General features: G+C 57.9%; 1 protein-coding gene across 11 annotated transcripts in view; it reads right to left on the bottom strand.

Moving 5' to 3' along the window:
• Positions 1-20,159, bottom strand: part of Pstpip1 (proline-serine-threonine phosphatase interacting protein 1) — a 38,338-nt gene continuing 18,179 nt past the window's right edge. Inside the window, exons 1-16 of one of the 11 annotated variants that reach the window (XM_074062016.1) lie at positions 18,026-18,160; positions 15,763-15,874; positions 15,563-15,663; positions 15,234-15,303; positions 9,442-9,476; positions 9,104-9,210; positions 6,919-6,981; positions 6,311-6,409; positions 5,468-5,513; positions 4,625-4,704; positions 4,006-4,104; positions 3,006-3,102; positions 2,497-2,587; positions 1,599-1,654; positions 1,249-1,382; positions 1-306 (exon numbers count right to left, since the gene is read on the bottom strand). In XM_074062016.1, the coding sequence (XP_073918117.1) occupies positions 175-306; positions 1,249-1,382; positions 1,599-1,654; positions 2,497-2,587; positions 3,006-3,102; positions 4,006-4,104; positions 4,625-4,704; positions 5,468-5,513; positions 6,311-6,409; positions 6,919-6,981; positions 9,104-9,210; positions 9,442-9,476; positions 15,234-15,303; positions 15,563-15,635 (1,182 nt within the window). In that variant the 5' untranslated portion in view covers positions 15,636-15,663; positions 15,763-15,874; positions 18,026-18,160 and the 3' untranslated portion in view covers positions 1-174. Of the gene's footprint in view, positions 307-1,248; positions 1,383-1,598; positions 1,655-2,496; positions 2,588-3,005; positions 3,103-4,005; positions 4,105-4,624; positions 4,705-5,467; positions 5,514-6,310; positions 6,410-6,918; positions 6,982-7,369; positions 8,958-9,103; positions 9,211-9,441; positions 9,477-15,228; positions 15,304-15,562; positions 15,664-15,762; positions 15,875-18,025; positions 18,176-20,159 lie in introns of those variants that run through there. The other 10 variants (XM_020180995.2, XM_074062018.1, XM_074062015.1 and 7 more) reach the window with 10 other exon arrangements.

The raw sequence follows: 20,159 nt of genomic DNA on the forward strand, positions 1-20,159 counted from the left end.
GAAAAGGACACACCCCTTTATTCCCTGTGGGAGAAACTCCTCGAGGAGTGGCCAGCAGCTGTCCCATCCCCAGGAGGGTCAAGCTCCATTCTGGCCCCACAAGACCTGGCATGGTGGGGTACTTCACTGACCCCATAGGCAGAGCAGGTCCGGGTGGTGACTGCCACCCTTTCCTCAGAGCTTCTCCAGGTAAGACCCAGGGACAAAGCCACGCTGTCCATTCCGTTCCACCGTCCACCAGCCATCCTCCCCTGCCAGGATGACTGCCAAGATGTCCCCTGCAGAAATGTCCAGCTCGTCGGAATTCTGGGCAAGAGATGCAAGTGTGTGAGCCTGCAGGAACCCTGTGGGGAGGACTCTGCTCTGACTCCCCACCCCCATCCCAGCAGTACTTGTCTTCCATGCCGGACAGCCAGCCAAGCTGTGTCCCTGACTCCTGGAGCAGCCCCTTTAGGGAGCTAGGATGCAGGGTACCCCAAGGAGCTTGGCCTCCTGGCCCCCTCCTGCTGTTATCAGAGGCAGCCCTACCCTGGGCTTCTCCCACTCTTCTTGCCACTAAAGCCCATTGGGTCAGGAGTGCCCCCCACACCCCACCAAGCTGAGGAGCACACTCTCCAAGATTGCCACACAGTGCTCTCTGCTGCTGAGCCAGAGCGTCCCCAGCCAGGCAGGTCATCCTGTCAACTCCCCTGGCCTAGTGCTCCAGTGAGGACTGGCCTTTGGAGTCCATCCCCGAGTGCAACCCCTCCGTCAGTGCAGCAGGCACCCAGCCCTCCTTGCCATGTGGGAACATTGGCCTCAGCCCAGGGGTGTCTGGCTTCAGCCCCACGCCCCTTTCCTTGATGTGGGGGTGCAGATTGCACCTGGGATTTCGGCACAGCTGTTCTCTGGCTGCCTTGACCTGTCATCTCTGAGGACTTCATTCTAGCATAGCCATAGGGCTCGTTTTGGCTGTGATGGTTCCCTGCACCGATGGCCACAGAGAACAAAGCCCTGGTCCGAGGCTCTGTCCATTGCACACACATGCACACACTGTCCTGTCTTGCATGCCTCGTGTATGCCAAGGTGTGCAGACACGGGCCCTCAGACCTGTTCGTCATATTCAGTGGGTGTACACTGAGCCCTCGTACATGTGGGGTGTTCTTCCAAGTGTTCATACCACCAGTATGTTCCCAGTGTGCGGCCTATTGTGTACACACACCCAGGCACACTACTCTCCTGAGCAGGAGAGCTGGGTGAGGGTCTCACCTGTGCTGTGTAGTCATAGAGAGCCCGGTAGTCCTGGGTTGGCAGGACAGGATTTCCCTGTGTCCTCTGCACATCGATGGCCGCATAGATCAACTCATTCCGTTCAGGGGTGGGAGCCAGGGTTTCTGTGGAGGCTGAGAGAAGGGTGAGGCCTGAACCCTGCCCTTTTCTAAGGACATTGGTCCCTGGAGGCCTGCTGAGGTGGACTTTCTCTGGGCTTGGCGCTGCCTGTCCTCTTCCCTCCCCCTTCTGTTAGAAGGTACGCCCTTTCCCTTTATGGGCCTCACGTAGGAATCTCCTCTTCCCCCTGAGGTCACAGTGCCTGGGGACCCCCACTTCATCCCAGTTACCAGCAGAAGCCTGCAAGGATGTGTTCTTGGGACTTCCATGGAGCAGCCCAGAAAACCTGGGGGCAGGGAGGAGAGAGAGTGTGTCCCCACCTGACACTCAAAGGCCCGCCGGAAGGGAAGTGACAAGGCTGGGGAACTCCCAGACTCAGACCTCTCTGCCAGGACTGGGGCCAGCTCTAGCCTCCAGACATGGATGTAGTTTAAGGGGTGCTCCTCAAAGGTATTCCTAGCGGCCCTTCCTTCCCCTGCAGCAGCTGTACACACGCTGTAGGTCAGTATGGTACCTGCTGTCTATAGGGCCCCTTTGGGGGTTCTAAGAAAACACTCAGGTCCCTGTTCCCACCAGGCCTCCCCCCAGTCGAGGAAGGAGCCGCCCTTCAAAGTTCAGCCCCAGCCGGAGCCATGATAGCCCTCCTGCCCTTGGTGCCACAGTGACTGGACCTAGGTCACACACAGACCTTGGCGCCTGACCCCAGTCAAGCCAGGGAAGTGACCCTGGAAAAGCCTGGAGGATCTCCAAGTATATAGGCTTTGGGGACTAGTTCTTGTGGCAGGGAGTCACCCCTGCAGCCTGGGGTCCAGGACACCAACCCAGTCTCACAACAAGGCCAAAGGGATAAGAAAGCTGGCTGGGGGCTGCCCAGGGCTCTGTGACAGCTGCTAGTGCGTAATGGGGTATGGTTAGTTGTCTAATGCTTGGGTCCCTGCAGTGCAAGGGCTCCGGAGGGTGGATTGAGCTGGTTCTGACTCCACAGTGCACAGCCCCTGAATAGAGCACCAGACACACAGGCATTCACTATGTGTGGAAGAGCCAGCGGCAGGAGAGGCTGGACACACTCCTGGCCACCACTCTGGTCCCAGCCTGTGTCCCAGCCAGCTGCTGCCATTGGTGCCTCACCTCTTTATCATGCCACAGGACGGTGGTACCCCAGGGCTGCCAGACGATGGGGTGGCCTCCCGGTCGTAGTAGTTCTGGTAGGGCACTGGAGCTGTGAACAGCAAGCCAGTGAGGCCCAGAGCAGTGACAGCAGGGTAGGCAGAGCCTGTGTCCCATGACACCTGCCCTGAGACTCAGGCTGAGGCCCTACTTTCCCATTCTAGCCCTGGATATCCTGGCACTCCCATGATAGACACCCCACACACTGTGGGTGCCCAAGAACAAATGGATGTTACAGACTTGGATTTATTGGGGTGGGGGCTGTGAGGCTGCCCACTCTAGCCCTGGCCTCCCCTCTTCCAGCTTAGCTCTGCACCTCTTTTGCCTCAGGGAAGCAGCAGGCCAAGGACCCACCCAGGACTGCACCATCCCTGGCCCAGCTCCCTGAGCCTGACCTGCCCCCTCCTCCCAGAGGGAGCCGTGGGTCACCCCCCGACCCCTCTTGGCACTGCCTTCTGGCCAGACCTTACCTGGGGGCTCAGTGCCTGTGCTCTTGGCCTGGATGAAGTTGTTGATGTCAGCGTCCACACTACAGCCTTCAAGCGTGAGCCGCACTTCTTCATAGAGCTGGAGGAGGGAGAGCAGAGGCTGGAGGCCAGACTTCACCCCATGCCCACCCTTGTGGAAGTCTGGCCTCTCTGTAGGTTTGAACCCCAACCAGGATCCCCACCATTCAGCTACCGAAATGAGATGCCATGGGGTGTGACTGCTCCAGGCCTGCCTGAGGGGTCAGAGCCCCGGCTGACAACTTTGTTTCCTGAACACCTGGCAGGCCCTATGTGAAGGACCTGACTCACCCCTGATCTTTGAGGCAGACACCGTCCTCCCTATTCTACAGATAAGGGAAGGGACGTGCCCAAAGTCACAAAACAGGAACACAGATCCCCTCCAGGGATCCGGAGCCTATTCGCCTTTCAGTACCACGGGGAGGCCACTGAGGGGCTCATGTCAGAGAGGTGGGGAAAGGCAGGCCTCAGGCTGCCCTGAGAGAGCTCATGGCTCAGGCCATGAGTGGCCAGGGCTCCTGGGAGGATGTAGCAGATCCTCTCTGACAGGGTGGGTACACCCTGTCCCAGCCAGCATGTTGAGCTGAGTAAGATGCAGGATGCCCTGGGGAGGGTTGGAGGAGGGGCTGGACCTGCCTCCTGCAAGCTCCAGGCCTGGGGCAGAGCCGGGTCCTCCAGCCCCTGCAAACCTCAAGGGCTATGTACATCTGCCTTCCCTACCCACAGAGGATGCGGGGACTTTGGCGGGACAGGGGCAGGAGGAGAAGGCAGACGCCAGGTTGACTACAAAAGCATGGCTTCCAGGCAGCAGCCAGGCCCTGGGCGGTACTGAGCTCCCTGTCCTTGGGAGGCTGGGAGATAACTCTGCCAGGATTGCAGAGGATGGGTGTCTGCTGACTGGCTCAGGTAGACGTGGGCCCACTGCCGTTCAGGCCACCCTCTCCTCTCCCACCTCAGTGCCTACCTCATCGTCCTTGACGCACTGCATGGAGAGCTGGTTGCAGTGCACCCACAGGGCATTACGGAGAATGGTCAGCCGGTCAAACTCCTGCAGCTGGAAGGCCTGGCAGAGAGGGCGGGGTGGAAATGAGGAGGGGGCTGCAGGCTGTGGGCCCCTCACAGCTCAGCAGAGGCTGCTGAGCTGTCTAAAGGGAAGTCAGCCCTGTGGTCTCCAGCCCCACCTCCGTGGCAGGGCTGGGGCTGTTGACAGCAGGCTGAGCTACTGAGGACTCCTCCCCAAAACCTCCTCCAGCCCTCCTACCCCACTGGGAGAACCCCTGGGGAGGCTGGCAAGAGGGCACCGGACCCTGATCCTGTCCATCAGCAGGACCCAGAGAAGCCATGGGTTTTGTTTTGAGTTTTTGTCAGTGCAAAAGGGTAAAGAATGCCTGCTCAAGACCGGAGGAGTGCCACAAGTGATAGAACGCGTGCCTAGGAAGCATGAAGTCCTGAGTTCAAACCCCAGTCCCACCAAAAAAAAAAAGAATGACGCCCTCAGCCAAGAGGCCCAGGGCCCAGCAGGGACAGGCCTCTCCCATGTGCAGGTGGGGTAGTTGAGGCTGTGCACTGGGCCCAGCACTCACCTCACAAGTGGTTCCGTGCTCCTGCTCCCACTCTGCCCGCACCTTCTCCAGCTGCTCGATGCTTTGCCTGTACACTCTCTCTGGAAATACAGGTGGCCCTCAGGCAGGCCAGGCAGCCTGATCCTCCCTACATGGCCTCAGCCCCTGTGACAGCCTCTCCTTTGCCCTTTTGTTCCTTTAGGGCCCCTCCTGTGTGGCTGCTCCCCTCAAATCCCAGGGATCCCTCTCCCCAGGGGGTCTGCCTTGCTGCTGTAAGTACTGCCCACCCCAGCACAGCCCATCTCAGGGTAACTCGCAGCTCTAACACCGTCCTCTGAGTCCCAGACACAAGTTCAGAGTCCAGGCCACCTGCCACCCCTCCACCACCCCCAGATGGGAAACAGGCTCAGAGAGGACAGCCATACACTAGAAGGAGAGGGGTGTCAGGAGATGTTGGGTTGGGAGCCCAGGAAGCTTAGGTCATGACCTCCACCCCCAGATCTCTGAGGTCACCTGTCCCCAGCCAAGCAGGGGAGCTGTGGTGCAGAGGGAAAGCAGAAGGGAGGCAGGAGAAGGACAGATGCTGGTGTCAGGTGAAGGACAGAGAGACAGGCCCAGTAGATGGCTAGTTCAAATGCAGTCACCACCGCTCATCGGCTGTGTGAACTTGGACAAGTTAAGCTTTCTGTGCCTCAGTTTCCTCATGTCATGCCCACCCCATAGGATGGATGAAGGTGAAACATGCAGGCAGCCTCTGCCTGGGAGGCACGGGTGTGGGCAGGAGTCAGGGAGAGGGATGAGGCAGTGGGGAGGTGGCTTGCCAGGCCACCACCTCAGCCTGAGGAGGCGCCTGGGACCACGTACCTGCCTCGGTAGCTGAGTCCTTGCACTGCTTGGCTTTGTTCTGGCTCTGAGGAGACAGGGAGAGCAGTGCTGAGCTTGACCCTGGGGACTGGGCCTCTGAATACTCAAAACAAACTGAGCAAATTCCACCACACACTAGCAACCTCACCCCACAAGAATCAGGGAATAACGGAATCCTGGGGCCGCTGAGATACGTCATGTAAAGCAGACGTCGAGACCAAATGGAAGACAGGCACCAGGCTCAGCCCGTGCGGCCTGTGCTCAACCCATTGGCTGGGACTCGGCTCTGGTCCCTGACTTGCTGACCCCAGCTTTCACAAAGGCCCCTACCTTCTCTGGGCTTCAGCTTTCCTGTCTGTGCAATGGGTGACAAGTGTCTGTTCATGGACCATGGTGGCTGACCTCCTCACCCTGCCCAGAGCGGTCAAGAATTTGGGCACTAGATAACCTGGGTTTCGCCTTTCTTGGCAGCTTCCTGGCTCTGAGACCTGGACGATCACTTAGTGTACTGGGCCTCACTTCTCTCTCTGTGACATGGGCCTGCCATGGGTCATGTGAGGGGCAGTATCTGCTCTCATTGCCCTGTGAACTTGGGACCTGCACCCACCCACACCCACAAGCCTGCTCTGAGGAATGGGTCCTTGGGTGCTGCAAGTGACCCCAAGTGTGCATTCCCTGAGATTTGAGGAAACCCATTGCAGACGTGGAGACTGAGCGTCAGAGAGAGGGAGCCGCTCGCGTGTCCCTGATGCAGACTGTGCCTGGGGCGTCTGCAGCCCCTTCCCTGCCTGCCCACCTGGCCCAGCCCTGGTGACATCACATGGCCCCAGTGCCCCCACACACCTTCTCTACTTGCTTCTGGTGGCCGTTGACACTAATGCGCTCGAAGGCTTGTTCAGCATCATCCGCATCCCGGCACCTCTGCTCATACGTTTTCTTAGACTGAGGGTGTGGAGGGAGGTGACTTGGAGGTCACAGTCCTACCCTGTGGCCTCCCAGAGTGAGGATCCCTGAGCCTAGCCTCCCTCCCTGCTATGAGGGAGGGAGGGCTGTGGGCACAGGAGGGCATCGCCAGCAGAAATGGGGACCTGGGGTCAGGAATGGAGACAGAAGTGGGGGCAGCTGGCAGTCTGGCAGGCTCCTTCCCACTGGGCAATGCGGGCCCGGCCTCGGGCTGTGGTCCTGAAGACACTCTGTGGCCTCACCAGGGCAAGCCTTTGCACTACTGTTCTCTTAGGGTCCCTTCCCCCTTCTTGCCCAGGGTCCTGGGACACTGCTCAGAGGTCCTTACCCTGTGGGCCACGTGTGGGACTGTCCCTCTGCCCTCCAGGAAGACCTGGACTGATCCACCCAGGCCAGTGTATTGCTGGATGGAGGTTGGAGGCAAGCCTGTCCCAAATCCCCAGCCCAGGGCTCACACAGAGCGGGTGCAACCCCAACTCTCCCCTCACCTCCATGGCCTTCTTGTAGAGCGACAGCTTGCTCTTCTGCACACGGTCCATGACAGCCTCATACTGCAGGGAATATGAGGCTTTGAGCTGGGGGCTGGGGGCTGAGGCCTCAGGATGCTCCAATAGGCCAAGATTGTGGGGTGCAGCACCCCCTGACAGGATCCCTCTCTCTCCCAGAGCTGCCTCCTCCACAGCTCGGCTCAGAGCAAAAGAGAAGTCCAGGCTGTGGTTATGTGTGGTACAGCGTCACGTACATGTGTGGACCCCAGCCAGGACTGTTTGTCAGCCATTGAATTTACACGCACACACCATAAGCCTCTGCACACATCACACTTGCTCACACCGTGTGCGCACTGTGGCACACACACACTCAGAACTCCACATGCACACAGAGTACACACAGCCCCCACACAGTGTACACCCCCAAGCCACCACACACTCCAGTGCTCACCCATCCACAACCGAAGGCCGGGCTGCACAGATAAGCACCTCTACTTATGGTCACATGGGCACAGAGGTCACCACACCCCACGCTTGCCTACAGGCTTCTTGTTCCAACAGAGATGGTGACATGGCCAGCAGCCAGGGTGGCTGTGCACTGGGAGGACAATTACAAGTGCCCTGGCTTTGGGACAAGAACCAGTTTGTACCTGGGGCCAACTGGGAGACCTTGGCTAGCCACAGGTGCGGGCACACACAGACACACTGCAACACACATGTGCACAAGGCCAGATGAGAACGCAGTGTGTTTCACTGTCCCACACACACGTGTACAGGGCCACACTCATCTGCTGCGAGGCCTGCCTTCTCTGTCCTAAGTAGCGTTTGTAGACATCACACAGCGCCTCTAGCCACAGAGAGCTTAGAATAGCTGGCCAGGCAGGGACTCTGCAAGGACCAGCTCAGAGGTCACCTGCTCAGCGCCTAAAGGCCAGGTGGCTCCTGGGGATAGCTTTGGGGACTTACTGTCTGCTCAAGAAGCCAAATTTAGACTCCTGAAAGCCTGAGATCCCAGCTGGCTGGCTGGGCGGACAGGATGAGTGGTCATCCTGAATTTCTGCCATCAGAACTGCCAATCTGAACCAGAGTGCCCATCTGTGAAGACTGAGAGGGCCTGGTTCCGGGCTGAGTTCCCAAAGCTTGGGAGGTGGACAACAGTGTCCCACGGCACAAGAAAGAAACTGAGGCATGGAGAGGGGAGGTTGTCTGTCCAGGACTCACAGCCCTTCACAGCTTAGCTCAGTCAGGTTATCCATTTTCTGTTCTTCAAACCTTTCTGACGGTCCTTCCTCTCCAAGCAACAAGCGTGGTGTGCTGGTCTCTTACCCTAACCAGGGCACCCCCATCCCTGAGGCCCTGGGAGCTGATCCCCTCCCCCACAGGCCCAGGCCTATCTGCCAGGCCAGACTGTGTCCTGCCAGCTCTCCCCATGGGCCAGGTGCTCAGTCATTCAGAGCCACAGACTTGTGACTCCCTGACAAGTATCCTCCAACCTCTGCTTGCACATGGTCCATGATAGGGGCCTCACTTCTGAGCCATGCAGCCACTCATCCAGGGCCAGCTAGGCCCTGGACATTGGTGAGAAGCACCTTTGGGTGTGGGCTGAGCCTAAAGCCCCACCTCCCACGTGTCTGCCTACTTGGTCTCGGGCAGGTGGACAGCAGAGTGACTGGCCCCCAAGTCTGCCTTTCTTCAGAACAGACAGCCCTGATCCATGGGCTTAGGACCACTTTCCAGGGACCACTCAACTCAGGTTGGCTCCTCTGGATGCCTCCAGTTGTCCCTGGCTCACTATAATCATATGTAGTCAAAAAAACTAGGGCCTGGTGTGATGGTGCACACCTACAATCTCAGCCACTCAGAAGGTAGAGGTGAGAAGAAGAGGTCTTAGGCTGGGCAAAAGTGTGAGACCCCATCTCGAAAACAAAGCAAAAGGACTGGAGGAGTGGCTCAAGTGGTAGAGTGCTTGCCTAGCATGCATGAGGTCCTGAGTTCAAATCCCAGTGCCACAAAAAAAAAAACCACTATCTTTTCTTCCAAGGCATAAAACAGCTTTAAGACAGGACCTCAGTGGGGCTTTCAGCCCAAGAATTGAGGCCTTTGCCACCCCTTCCCTCCCCCTACAAGTTACCCCCAGCCTGGGGTGCCACCTGCACAGAGGCTGATGCTGGCAGCACTGCCTCACCTTCTTCCTCTGCTCCTTCTGCCTCTCCCGGAACTCCTCCAGGCTCCGCAGCTCCTCCCGCAGGGCCAGGGCCAGCTGGATATGTGCACTGCCCACATTCTCTGTTTCTAGGGTCACAGTGTGGCCTCAGCCTGGAGCATCAAGTCAACCCCAAGACTTGCCGTCTCCGCCCCCAGATCCTCCACCAGCCTCACAGCCTGGTGCAAAGCTGGGCACAGCCTGAGCCCACCCCTCCTGGCAAAATCTGCCCCCCCACAATCTCTGCCTGCGAGGAATCTGGGTTTCCTAGGTGACCCCATAACCCTGAAGCCCCCGGGGTGGGGACAGCTTCAACTTACGCTGCTTTAGGGAGTCGAAGGAGGCCCTCAGGGAGCTACAAAAACAAAAAGACCTCAGTCAACAGGGAGACAGCACTGCACCAACCTGGAGTCCTGGCTGGCTGGGGACTTTTATTGTGGAGGGAGGGTTCCAGGTCACTCACATATAATCCTCTGGACCCAAAACACCCTCTAGCCAGATGATAACCATTCACGCACACCCCAAGCTGAGGTTTCTGGAAGGCAAAGCTTTCTTTGGCAATTATAAAGCAATCAACCCTTCCTGCTGTGACAGAAGAGGGAGTTTGGAGTCTGTTTTCAGCTGCTCCCTCCCTCCATCACCAAAACCTCTCCCCTTGCCCCCTGCAGGCACCCAGCGCTCCCAGAATGGTGGCCCTGGCCTCCAGCAGGTGCTCTGCAGGACATGTGGAAGAAGGTGGATGAGAGGCTGGAGCCACCAGGCGAGCAGGGGCACAGACAGGGATAACAGCAGTCACTGCTCCAGGATGGCCACCAGGGAGCAGGAAGGGAAGAAGTGGCCCTAGGCACAGCGGTAAGGCTGTCAGACTGAGCAAATGAAGGCACAGGGCCAGCTCACTGGCGCTCAGATAACCGAGCCCTTCCAGATTGCTGGGGCAATTTTGCCCTGTGTAGCAAAAGGAACATTCTGAAAATTCAGCAAACTGGGTGCCCTGGCAGCCCTCATGCGGGGGCCCCCCCGCCCCCAGAGCGAGGAGAGGAGCTGAGGTCTGAGCCAAGGTGCAGAGCCCCCAGCCCAGGACCCTGTCTTGTCTGCTGGTGGGAAGGGGTCCCAGCAGCCCTCAGCTCAGGACCCCGCAGGGGCGCTGCCTGCTCTGGGCGCCACACGAAGTGGAAGCAGACCCTGCCTTCCATCTAGCTTCTGTCACTTGCTCACTGTGTGACCCTGGACAAGTTACTTTCACCACTATGTGCCTCAGTTTCCTCGTCTGTAAACTGAGGGCAGTAGCACAAACAGGTAGAAGGGATGAAATGAGCTCTTCTGCGTAAAGCACCTCTATCAGGACCTGGTGTCACCCGGAGCTTCATAAAAGTCGTCACTGTTCTGAAACCCTTCCAGCACACATCTGGCAACCCGCCAGCCTGTCCTGGGAGGACCCCCCTGCCAGGCCCCTGCAGCCTGACCTGGGCTGCCCTCCAACCTGCTCCACCTCAGCGCTTTCCAGAGCCCGCTTATCAGAACCCCCACTGGACTTGACCTTGGGGAGGGGTCCCCTGCAGGTGCCCCATGGGCTGGCACAAGGAGCAGATTCATGTCGTGGGCACAAGTGTCCCCCGCCTGGGCCCACGGTGGGTGCAGCTTGGCCCCAAGGATGAAACTGTGTCTATGTCCCCTAACAAGTGCCATGGCTCCCTCACCAGGATGCCTGAGGAGCCAGGCAACAGAGGCAGATGGGGACACTGAGGCAGAATATAGCCAGGCTCACTGGGGTCACACAGAGGCAGCATGAGAAGTCCTGTGGCCACATCCCGCTGTGACCTTGGTGCCCAACGTGGGGGTCGTCTTCCCTGTATCTCTGCAGAGCAGCTCGCCTGCCCCCTGGTGGCCATGTGGCCACAGGGACACTCATCACAGACCTGCCAGGCATGCTCCCTCCTCTCATTGCACAGTTGGGGAAACTGATGCCGAAGGGGGCAGCAACCTGGCAGGACCGGGGGATGCAGGCCTGAGGAGGGCTATGGGGTCTGGGTACTATGGGACCCTTGCCCCGACCAGGCAGGTCCCAGACCAGCAGCAGTCACAGCCCTGGGAGCCTCCCTGACCTGCTAAGCCGAAACTCAGGGTGAGGCCCAGACCGCTGCAATTTCTCCCCTCAGGGGCACCAGTGAGGATGGCTGGCCCAAATGACTTAATCCTCCACTCCACACTGAGTATTAAATACTCAATTTATTATTAGGCTCACTTCACAGATGAGGAAAATGAGTCACAGAGCCAAAAACTGCCCCGTGGCACAAGGTCAAGGCCAGGCCTCTGCTTCCTTCCAGAGGAGAGAGAGGGGTAGTGATGTGGTGACACCGCCTTCCCCAGAAGACTCCTGTCCTGTGCCTGCACGCGGGCCTCTGCCTCCCGTCATCTACCACCAATGCCTTGTACATAATTTAGCCTATTGCTCTTTTTCACTTGGCTTTCTGGAAGCTCAGTCTGAAATTCTATACTTAAACACCACCTAGTTTCCCGCTATAAATGGCTTCTGTTTTCTCCCCACCACATGACCTGGCACCACCTCAAGTCCTGTCTCCTGTGCCCTATCTGCTGCCCACCTGCTGGCCAGGACAGTCATGCCCCCCAACTAGCAGAAGCAGGCCCTATCACCTCCCTGTGCAGGAGGCCCTGTCCACAGTGAGCTAGTATCAAGTGACAGGGCCACCAGCCTCCTCAATAGCATCTTATTCTCTCTGAACTCAGAGGAACAGATCATGAAAAAACAGAATCTCTTCTGACAGAAAAGCCACAGTGTTTTAGGTTTGAGAGGGGTGGAGGGGAGACAGGGAAGGGAGGCAGGGAGGTGGAGGCAGGGAGGTGGAGGCAGGGAGGGGAGGCAGGGAAGGGAGGCAGGGAGGTGGAGGCAGGGAGGTGGAGGCAGGGAGGGGAGGCAGGGAGGTGCAGGCAGGGAAGGGAGGCAGGGAGGTGGAGGCAGAGAGGGGAGGCAGGGAGGTGGAGGCAGGGAGGGGAGGCAGGGAGGTGGAGGCAGGGAGGGGAGGCAGGGAGGTGGAGGCAGGGAGGGGAGGCAGGGAGGTGGGGGCAGGGAGGGGAGGCAGGGAGGGGAGGCAGGGAGGGGAGGCAGGGAGGTGGAGGCAGGGAGGGGAGGCAGGGAGGTGGAGGCAGGGAGGTCGAGGCAGGGAGGGGAGGCAGGGAGGTGGAGACAGGGAGGGGAGGCAGGGAGGCGAGGCAGGGAGGGGAGGCAGGGAAGGGAGGCAGGGAGGTGGAGGCAGAGAGGGGAGGCAGGGAGGTGGAGGCAGGGAAGGGAGGCAGGGAGGTGGAGGCAGGGAGGGGAGGCAGGGAGGTGAGGCAGGGAGGGGAGGCAGGGAGGTGGAGGCAGGGAAGGGAGGCAGGGAGGTGGAGGCAGGGAGGGGAGGCAGGGAGGTGGAGGCAGGGAGGTGGAGGCAGGAGGGGAGGCAGGGAGGTGGAGACAGGGAGGGGAGGCAGGGAGGGGAGGCAGGGAGGGGAGGCAGGGAAGGGAGGCAGGGAGGTGGAGGCAGAGAGGGGAGGCAGGGAGGTGGAGGCAGGGAGGGGAGGCAGGGAGGGGAGGCAGGGAAGGGAGGCAGGCTCAAGCCTATGATTCTTGCTGTCCTTGCTCACCGGTAACCAGAGAGGGGCCCACAGGAAGTTGGCCCACCCACCACCTCCATTCCCCTGTGTCTCCCAAACCCACCCAGCCACCTGGGGCAGGAGAGCAGAGGCAGGAGAGCAGAGGCAGGAGAGCAGCCTGCCCTGTCTCAAAAAGAAAAAGAAAAAGTGACAATCTCCCTTTAACTCCCGAGCCTCGGGCCTGAGTGAGGCCAGCAGTGTGAGGTCAGACATGCTGCGTCCTCAGGGTTCGGGAGAGTTGGGGCCGGGGTTGTGGTGGCAGTGCAGCCTTCTCAGCACAGGTGGGCTACTTATGGGGTAGCTGAGCCCCTAGAGTTTGTCCTCCATGTCATCCCACTCTGCTCCTCACCCCTCCACCTGCCCTCCACAGACCTGGGGGTCACACAGAGGGGAGGGTGGAACACCAGCCTGGCCCCTTTCCTGAGGGCCAACACCTCCCAAATGTCCCTGGCAAGGAACAACACAGGTGGCGTGACCGCCCACTCTTCTCCCTACCAAGAGCTCGCAGGGTTGGTGTGCAAGGGGTGAACTGGCCTAAGGCCAGACCCCAACAGTGCAGCAAAGTGGGGTATCCAGGAGGGCTTCTGGAGGTGGTGCCCTGGAAGGAGACTCTGAGGCAAAGGACTGGAGAGCAGAATGAAGTCATCTCAGTATGCCTGGCTCTGGCTGCAAGATGGTGGGCCCTTTATCTGAGTCCAGGGCAAGGTACACAATAGGTGCTCCATAAAGGCTTACTGAGTGATGGGTGAATGACGGACACTTGGCCCACAGTTAAAGGAAGGGATGACTGAATGTGCCACGCCACACAACAGCAGCACTTACTGAGCACCCACTGAATGCCGTGAGCAGCCAGGAGCCCCAGGGAGCCCTAAGGGAGGCAGCAGGGGAGCTGGGATGGGGTCACTGTGCAACCGCTGAGCCTTCGTCCTTGCAGGTCCTCTGGGGCTGCCCCAGTCTACTGCATCCCACTCTGCCCTGCTCCTCTGGCCTGTCACCTCCCCGCTTCCCAGGCCACACGTGACTGCCACTCACATTGGATTCGGTTGGTGGCATCTCCACTCTGCCCTTGTCCCTGTGACTCACAATCCCCTGAGTGTGCCTCATGCCTGGCTCCCTTCGTGCCCTGCCTGCGTCCTCCCCCTGTGACGTGAGGACACTTCTCTTTCTGGGAAAGTTCTCAATGTCCAGCTGGCCTGGGAGGCCAGGCGGCAGGCAGAGACTGCCCCTGGGTCATGTGCCCCGGCCCCCCACAGCCACACCAACCTCCCTGGCCTTCTTGAAAAAATGGAGTGGGTTCCAAAAGACGTCCGATCGTCCCTTTGCATGTCCTCCCCCGTCTGCATCAGAGCCCACTGGAGTGGCAGATGAGAAAGAACTCAGAGAGGTTAAGCAACTTGCCCAGCTCTCAAAGGCCAAGGGGGGTCGGGAGCTTCTTGTTCCCAGGACCACTTGCACACGTTTCAGTCTAATCTGAGGACCTTCTGGCATTGGGCATTTATCTCCCTGGGCGCACACCACTGTTAAACCTTCCTCTGGCCCTTCCCACAGTTTTGTTTTTGTTGTTTTTCTCTCTGGCTCCCAGGGTGCCCTGTCGTTAGAAGAACAGGAACATGTCACACCTGCAGTTGTTACTCACTCTTGGCCAGAGCCACACACATCACGGACTTGACCCTAGGAAGAGGGGTCACTGTGGCACGGTAGGCTGAGGCCTTGGGGCACCTAGGTAGGTAGAGCCTTCGAGAACTTGGGGTCCAGCACCCTGTCTGACCCTCAGCTGGCCTCTGTTCCCACCCAGGGGACAACGCTGGCACCTTCCTAAGCAGCATCTCCACACCACAATTAAGAAACCCTCCTTTGGCTGCTCTGAGTCAGTTGTCCCCTCTCCTCCTCTCCTGTCCCCGAGCCATCTGCGTGCAGACATCTCCAGGCCTGATCGTGGTGACCCTCCTGATGGCTGTGCCTCTGAGCCTGAAAGGCTTCATCTGCTGAGAAAGTCTATATCTTATCTTGTCACTGTGAGAGGTGGAGACCATGCCAGTGACCAGCTAGAGATCCCACAGCTGGTGGGTGAGGAGCTGGCACTGGGACCTGTGTGTCCCCACCTGGCTTCATCTCCATCCTTAAAGCCCAGGCTGTGACCATGTTTCAGGAGCTGGGACAGGCAGGCAAGGGACCTGTCATTGGGTCCTCATGACCTGTATAGAGGCCACCCCGGCTGGTACAGGCAGGGCTCAAATGCCTGAGGACCAGTGGCTCCTGTGTCCCCTCCTCTGGCCCTTCCCACACATACTCCCCCACCTGGAATGTGACCTCAGCAGGATGCCCGCTCATAGTCACTAAGCCAGGTCCTGACCTTCCACCTGCCCCACCCCATCATCCCCAGCACACACACAGGAAGTGCAAGCCCAGCATAAGGTCCAGAAAGTGGCCCAGAGGTGGCAGGAGTGTCCAGAGCTTACTTGACCTCTGTCTGCCCGCCGGCCTTCCGCGCGATCTGCACCAGCTCCTTCCCGTACCGCTCCTCTGCCTGGGCCCTGTGAGGACAGAGTGGCACTGTGTCCCCTCCATGGCTGCCAGCTGGGGCCCCAAAGTGTCTGCAGGAGAACCTGAGGGGCCCCTCATCAGCTTTAGGGGCGATGGTTGCTTGAAGTTGAGGCCCAGACCTTCCTGGGAACAGCACATGGTTTGCCCCTCGGAGGAGCCCGGGGTCTAGGGAAGCAGGAGAGACGATTCCTGGCATTTGAAGGCCAAGGTCACTGCTGGCTGGGATGGGTGACTCTGGCGAGAGCTCACCTCTGCCGCAGCAGCTCTTCCATGTCCTTGCACATCTTCCGGCCGTCCAGCAGCCGCTGCAGCAGCACCTCATAGCCTGTGTGGGTCGTGAAGTCCCTGCACTGCAAAAGGGACAGACACACGCATGAGTGCCCCTGCTGAGCAGTGGGTTGGGAGCACCCTGTGACCACCGCCAAAAACAGCCTCACTTTAGCCTCTACCTCTCAGTTCAAAGTCAAGCACCTGGGATCCAGGCCTCGGCCTCACACAGGAGGTCCCCTCACATCTGTGGCAGTCACAGGGTCACAGCTGAGTAGGCAGGGATTACTGTGCCTGGCATCAGAAATCAAACCAATGTCAACATGGGACAGCAGAGGAGAGGGCCACCACCAAGGCCCTGTGATGACAGCCAGCCCCAAATCACATCCTCGTGGGGGGCCTGGTGCCGCTCACACCCCTGTTCCTCAAAACCTATTATCTCAGCTAAGGGGTGACCCAGCTTGAAATTGGTGGCCTGGCTGTCTGACTCAGTCATATTCTTCACCTCTGTGCTATGTGGCATCTGTGACAATCGTGGTGACTGTGAGTCCTTGAGCACCAGCTGTGTGCCCAGTGCTGTGCTGGGCTCTGTGTGGGCTCACGCCAACCTGCTGAGGTGGGCACTGAAGGTGGCTTCAGTGGGGACCAGCACAGCCCTAGTGCACCCTAGGTTACTTCCATTTTTTTTTTTTTTCATGCTGGGGACGGAACACAGGCATGCCAAGCATATGCTCTACCACTGAGCCACACTTTCAGCCCAGGGTCACCAGGAGTAAGGGACTCTCAGAGAATTCTGGGTAGCAGCTGCCCCTGCTGCCTGGCCCTTGCCCAGCAGTCCTGGTGCCCTGGCTTTTCCAGTGGATTCTGGGTGTCAGAGCTGCAGCTGCAGGGCTGGGGGACAGAGTACAAGAACTGAGAGGGGACAGGTATTGTAGGCAGTCTCCCCAGGCCTAGGGAGTGGGTCCCAGGGCCGTGCTGCCTACTCGCAGCTCTCTTGGGCTCCCTACCCACGCGGCTGACTCCAGGGAAGGAACTGGATCTGGTGGGAGGCAGGGGCTTCTCTCTCTCCTCTTACTGGGGTCTGACACTCGTTGAGCTCAGGGTCCTCCGCCAGGAATACTGGGCCTGCACATCAGGGTGGGCTCTGAGATTCAGCACCTAGTCTGCCTTCGTTTCTGTCCCCTTGAGCCCTTCCTGTGTCTCAGAGACTGGGGAAAGGAGCCCCTGACTTCCCTGACTACACATATCGTGTCCCCATCCCATGGAGCTCAGGGGTTAATGGGGTTCTCCCAAGGTCACACACACTTAACCTTTCTCCCAGTCAAAACCTGACTCCTTCCCCTGCCCGCACCTCCCCTTAAGTTGTGGGTGTGTGAGGAGAGCATGGGGTGGAGTCAAAGTAAAGGAGAGGTCTGAGAACATGGCTCAGTGGTGGAGGGCTTGCCTGTGTTCAAGGCCCCGGGTTCCATCCCCAATACTGAAAAAAAAAATCAAGACCAGCTTCACGCAGGAGGAGGCATTTGAGCTAAGCTGTGAGAAGACACCATGAGCTGCAAGAACTAAAGAGACATGGATGGGTAGAGATGCCCACGGCTGTCAACTTGGATGAGTCCATTTCTAGATCTGTAGGGATTTGAGACTCCGAGCTCACCCCCTCCTTCTGGAAGGAACTTCCCTCTAGAAATTCCTGCAGAAGGCCTGGCCTCAGCTCAGCTACGCACAGAGTGACAGGGGTTGGGGACTTAGCTCAATGGAAGAGCGCTTGCCTGGCAAGTGCAAGGCCCTGAGTTCGGTCCCCAGCACCTAAAAAAAAAAGGAAAAATAGGGAAAAAAAAAAAAAAAAAAAAACAAGGCAACTGCACCCACAGAGTGACAAATGGGTATCTGGACCTTGCCTGGCCACAAGGACCCCAGCAAGAGAAACTTTTCCCTCCATCCTGCTGAGGCCTGTGCTAGCACCCACATCTGGGGCCAAGCTAGTGTCTCAAGGCCAGGTTTCCGCTGTGTGACTTTCAAGGACAACCCCTCGCCCATTTAGCCACGGCTTCCCAGCCCTCAGCATCTATGCCGTGCCCCCCCACCCCAGAACCCACAGGTCAACAGACTGTGACAGTGGGACAAGACCATCAGCTGTACCCCTCCCTAGCAGGGGTCCTTCTGAGCTGAACGCCAGCGTTCAGGACAGGAAACCACAGAGCCCAGAACTGGGAAGCATCCTGCCCAGTGCCCCTCAGTCCTCGGGCAACTGAGGACTTGACTCAGAGTCAAGACACAAATCCAGACTCCCTCTGGGGGACACAGCCGGGGAGGTCACCAGGAGTCCCGCCCCACAGCAGGCCACTTTACAACTCCCTCCCCACCCAGGCCTAGTCCCGACTCTCTAGGGAGAGCCTTCTTTTGTCCTCTGGGTCCCCAGAGTGGAAAGAGAAGCCAAACCAAACCTACACTGGCCATTCTGAAGAAAGCAGAAAGCAGCAAGGGGCCCTGCAGGCCGGGTCCTCAGGAGCTCAAGTCCCCACAGCGCCAGCCCCTGCGAGGGGCCCGGGGATGGCAGCTGAGTGAGCCACAGTCACAAGTGACTAGACTGTTCTGAGGAAGTGCATGACCCCCTGAGGCTGCCCTCCTTCCTGTGCCTCCTCCTTTCCCCCCACCCCAGTCACCTTGTCAAGGCGATGGGCTCTGACTCATGGCCAGGACTGGAGAGTCAGGCTCAGTGCGCTGTGGAGGAAGGAACGAACCAGTAATGCTACCAAAAATCACGCAGACGGCAGGTCCACCATCTAGGGCCAGAAAAAGTACCTCAGAGGTTGTCCCCTGCTCCCTCACCACCCCTGTTGCCTCCTCCTGTCCACTCAGCCTGCACACGGAATCTTGCTCCTGGTGAAATTAAATTCAAGCTTCATGGGCGTAGACCCCTGCTGGGCGTTTAGCAAAGAAGGGTTTCTGTTCTAAATGCTTGTCTTCTGCAGCTCACAGGCCACCATGGCACCCGAGACCACTCATTCTCAGAAGTGTGACCATCAAAGCATCTGATGACTCCACCTGAGAACAGAACTCTGGCTTCGATCACTACCACCCAAGCCAGCTGATCCTTTACACTAACCAACTGCACTTGTCACTTTGCTGACTCTGAGCTCCCTGCCTCTCCCTCGGTAACTTGCTTTTAGATGGCTTTTAAGTCACTAATTATGGAAGTCGCAGAGCTAGGCTATATGTCAGTGGTCCTCCACTAACTTTGCTATATAGAGGAGACCTCTGAGCTGGGCACAGTGGTATTACTGTGGATTACACTCATAATCCCAGTTATTTCGGAGGCAGCGATCCAGAGGGTTGTGGTTGGAGGCAATCTGGGGCAAATAGTTTGCAAGACTCCACTTCAGCCAGGTGTGGGGGTGCACGCCTGTCATCCCAGCCACACAGGAAGCGTAAATAGGAGGACCACGGTCCAGGTTGGCCCAAGCATGCAAGATCCTATCAGAAAAAGTAACCAAAGTGAAATGAGCTGGTGGAGTGGCTCAAGTGGTAGAGTGCCTGCCTAGCAATCATGAGGCCATGAGTTCAAACCCCAGTACCACCAACAAAAAAAAAAAAAAAAAAAAAAGAAGAGTACCTCTGACATGTGGGTCCTGATAATTAGGGTGGCCCAGATCACTATTTAAATATCTGGAAGTCATTTTATCGAAACCACTGATTCTTCACTTGGGCCTGCTCAGGTGTCCTTTTGACATGGAGGCTGGGACTCCATCCTCGGAGTCATATTCTGAACACGTCCCATGAAGAGCCACAAAGTTTAACTACAGACATGCAGACCACGGAGCATTTCACCTCTGCTTACCTTTCCCCACACCCTAAATCACTGGCCTCTTCACCCCACAAATAGCCCCAGACTCTGTGGGGGGCCATGCTTAGCTGCCTGGGGACCAGGCCCCTTCTGTTTTGCAAAGCTGTCTCTGATTGGCAGACTAGGTGACAGGAAACTGGGCCTGGTGGGTGACAATATTTACATCTGTTGAGTCCATCTGCCACATAGTACACCAAGAACACCCCAAACCCAAGGGTGGCAACAAGGAGGACCAAAAGAGGGGAGGTGACTTCCCATGGCCACTCGACTGGTAAAGGGCAGAGTTTGGGATTTGAAGGCCAAATGGTTGGTCCCAAAGCCATATCCCTATGTCGGCCATTCAGTAGATAGCTCAGTGATGGTTTCCACTTTAAAATATGAAAAGCTAAGGGCTGGCGGAGTGGCTCAATCGATAAGGCACCTGCCTGGCAGGTGTGAGGCCCTGAGTTCAAAACCCAGTGCTACCAAGAAAAGAAAGGGTTTAAAATATGAAAAGCTGATTTTTAAAGACAGCTTTTGAGGTCAGGTGCAGTGGTACACACCTGTAATCCCAGCACTTGGGAGGCTGAGTCAGGAGGATCATGAGTTGGAGGCCAGCCTAGTCTATAGAGTGAGACCCTGTGTCAACAAAACAAAACAAAACAAAAAGCAGAAAAAGATAACTTTTGGAGACGATTTCTCAAATTCTCTCCACCTCAAAGCAAAGCAGTATTTCGGGCTGGAGTTCAGTTACTGAGG

The sequence above is a fragment of the Castor canadensis genome, chromosome 19, assembly GCF_047511655.1.
Source record: "Castor canadensis chromosome 19, mCasCan1.hap1v2, whole genome shotgun sequence".
NCBI classification, from domain to species: domain Eukaryota; kingdom Metazoa; phylum Chordata; class Mammalia; order Rodentia; family Castoridae; genus Castor; species Castor canadensis.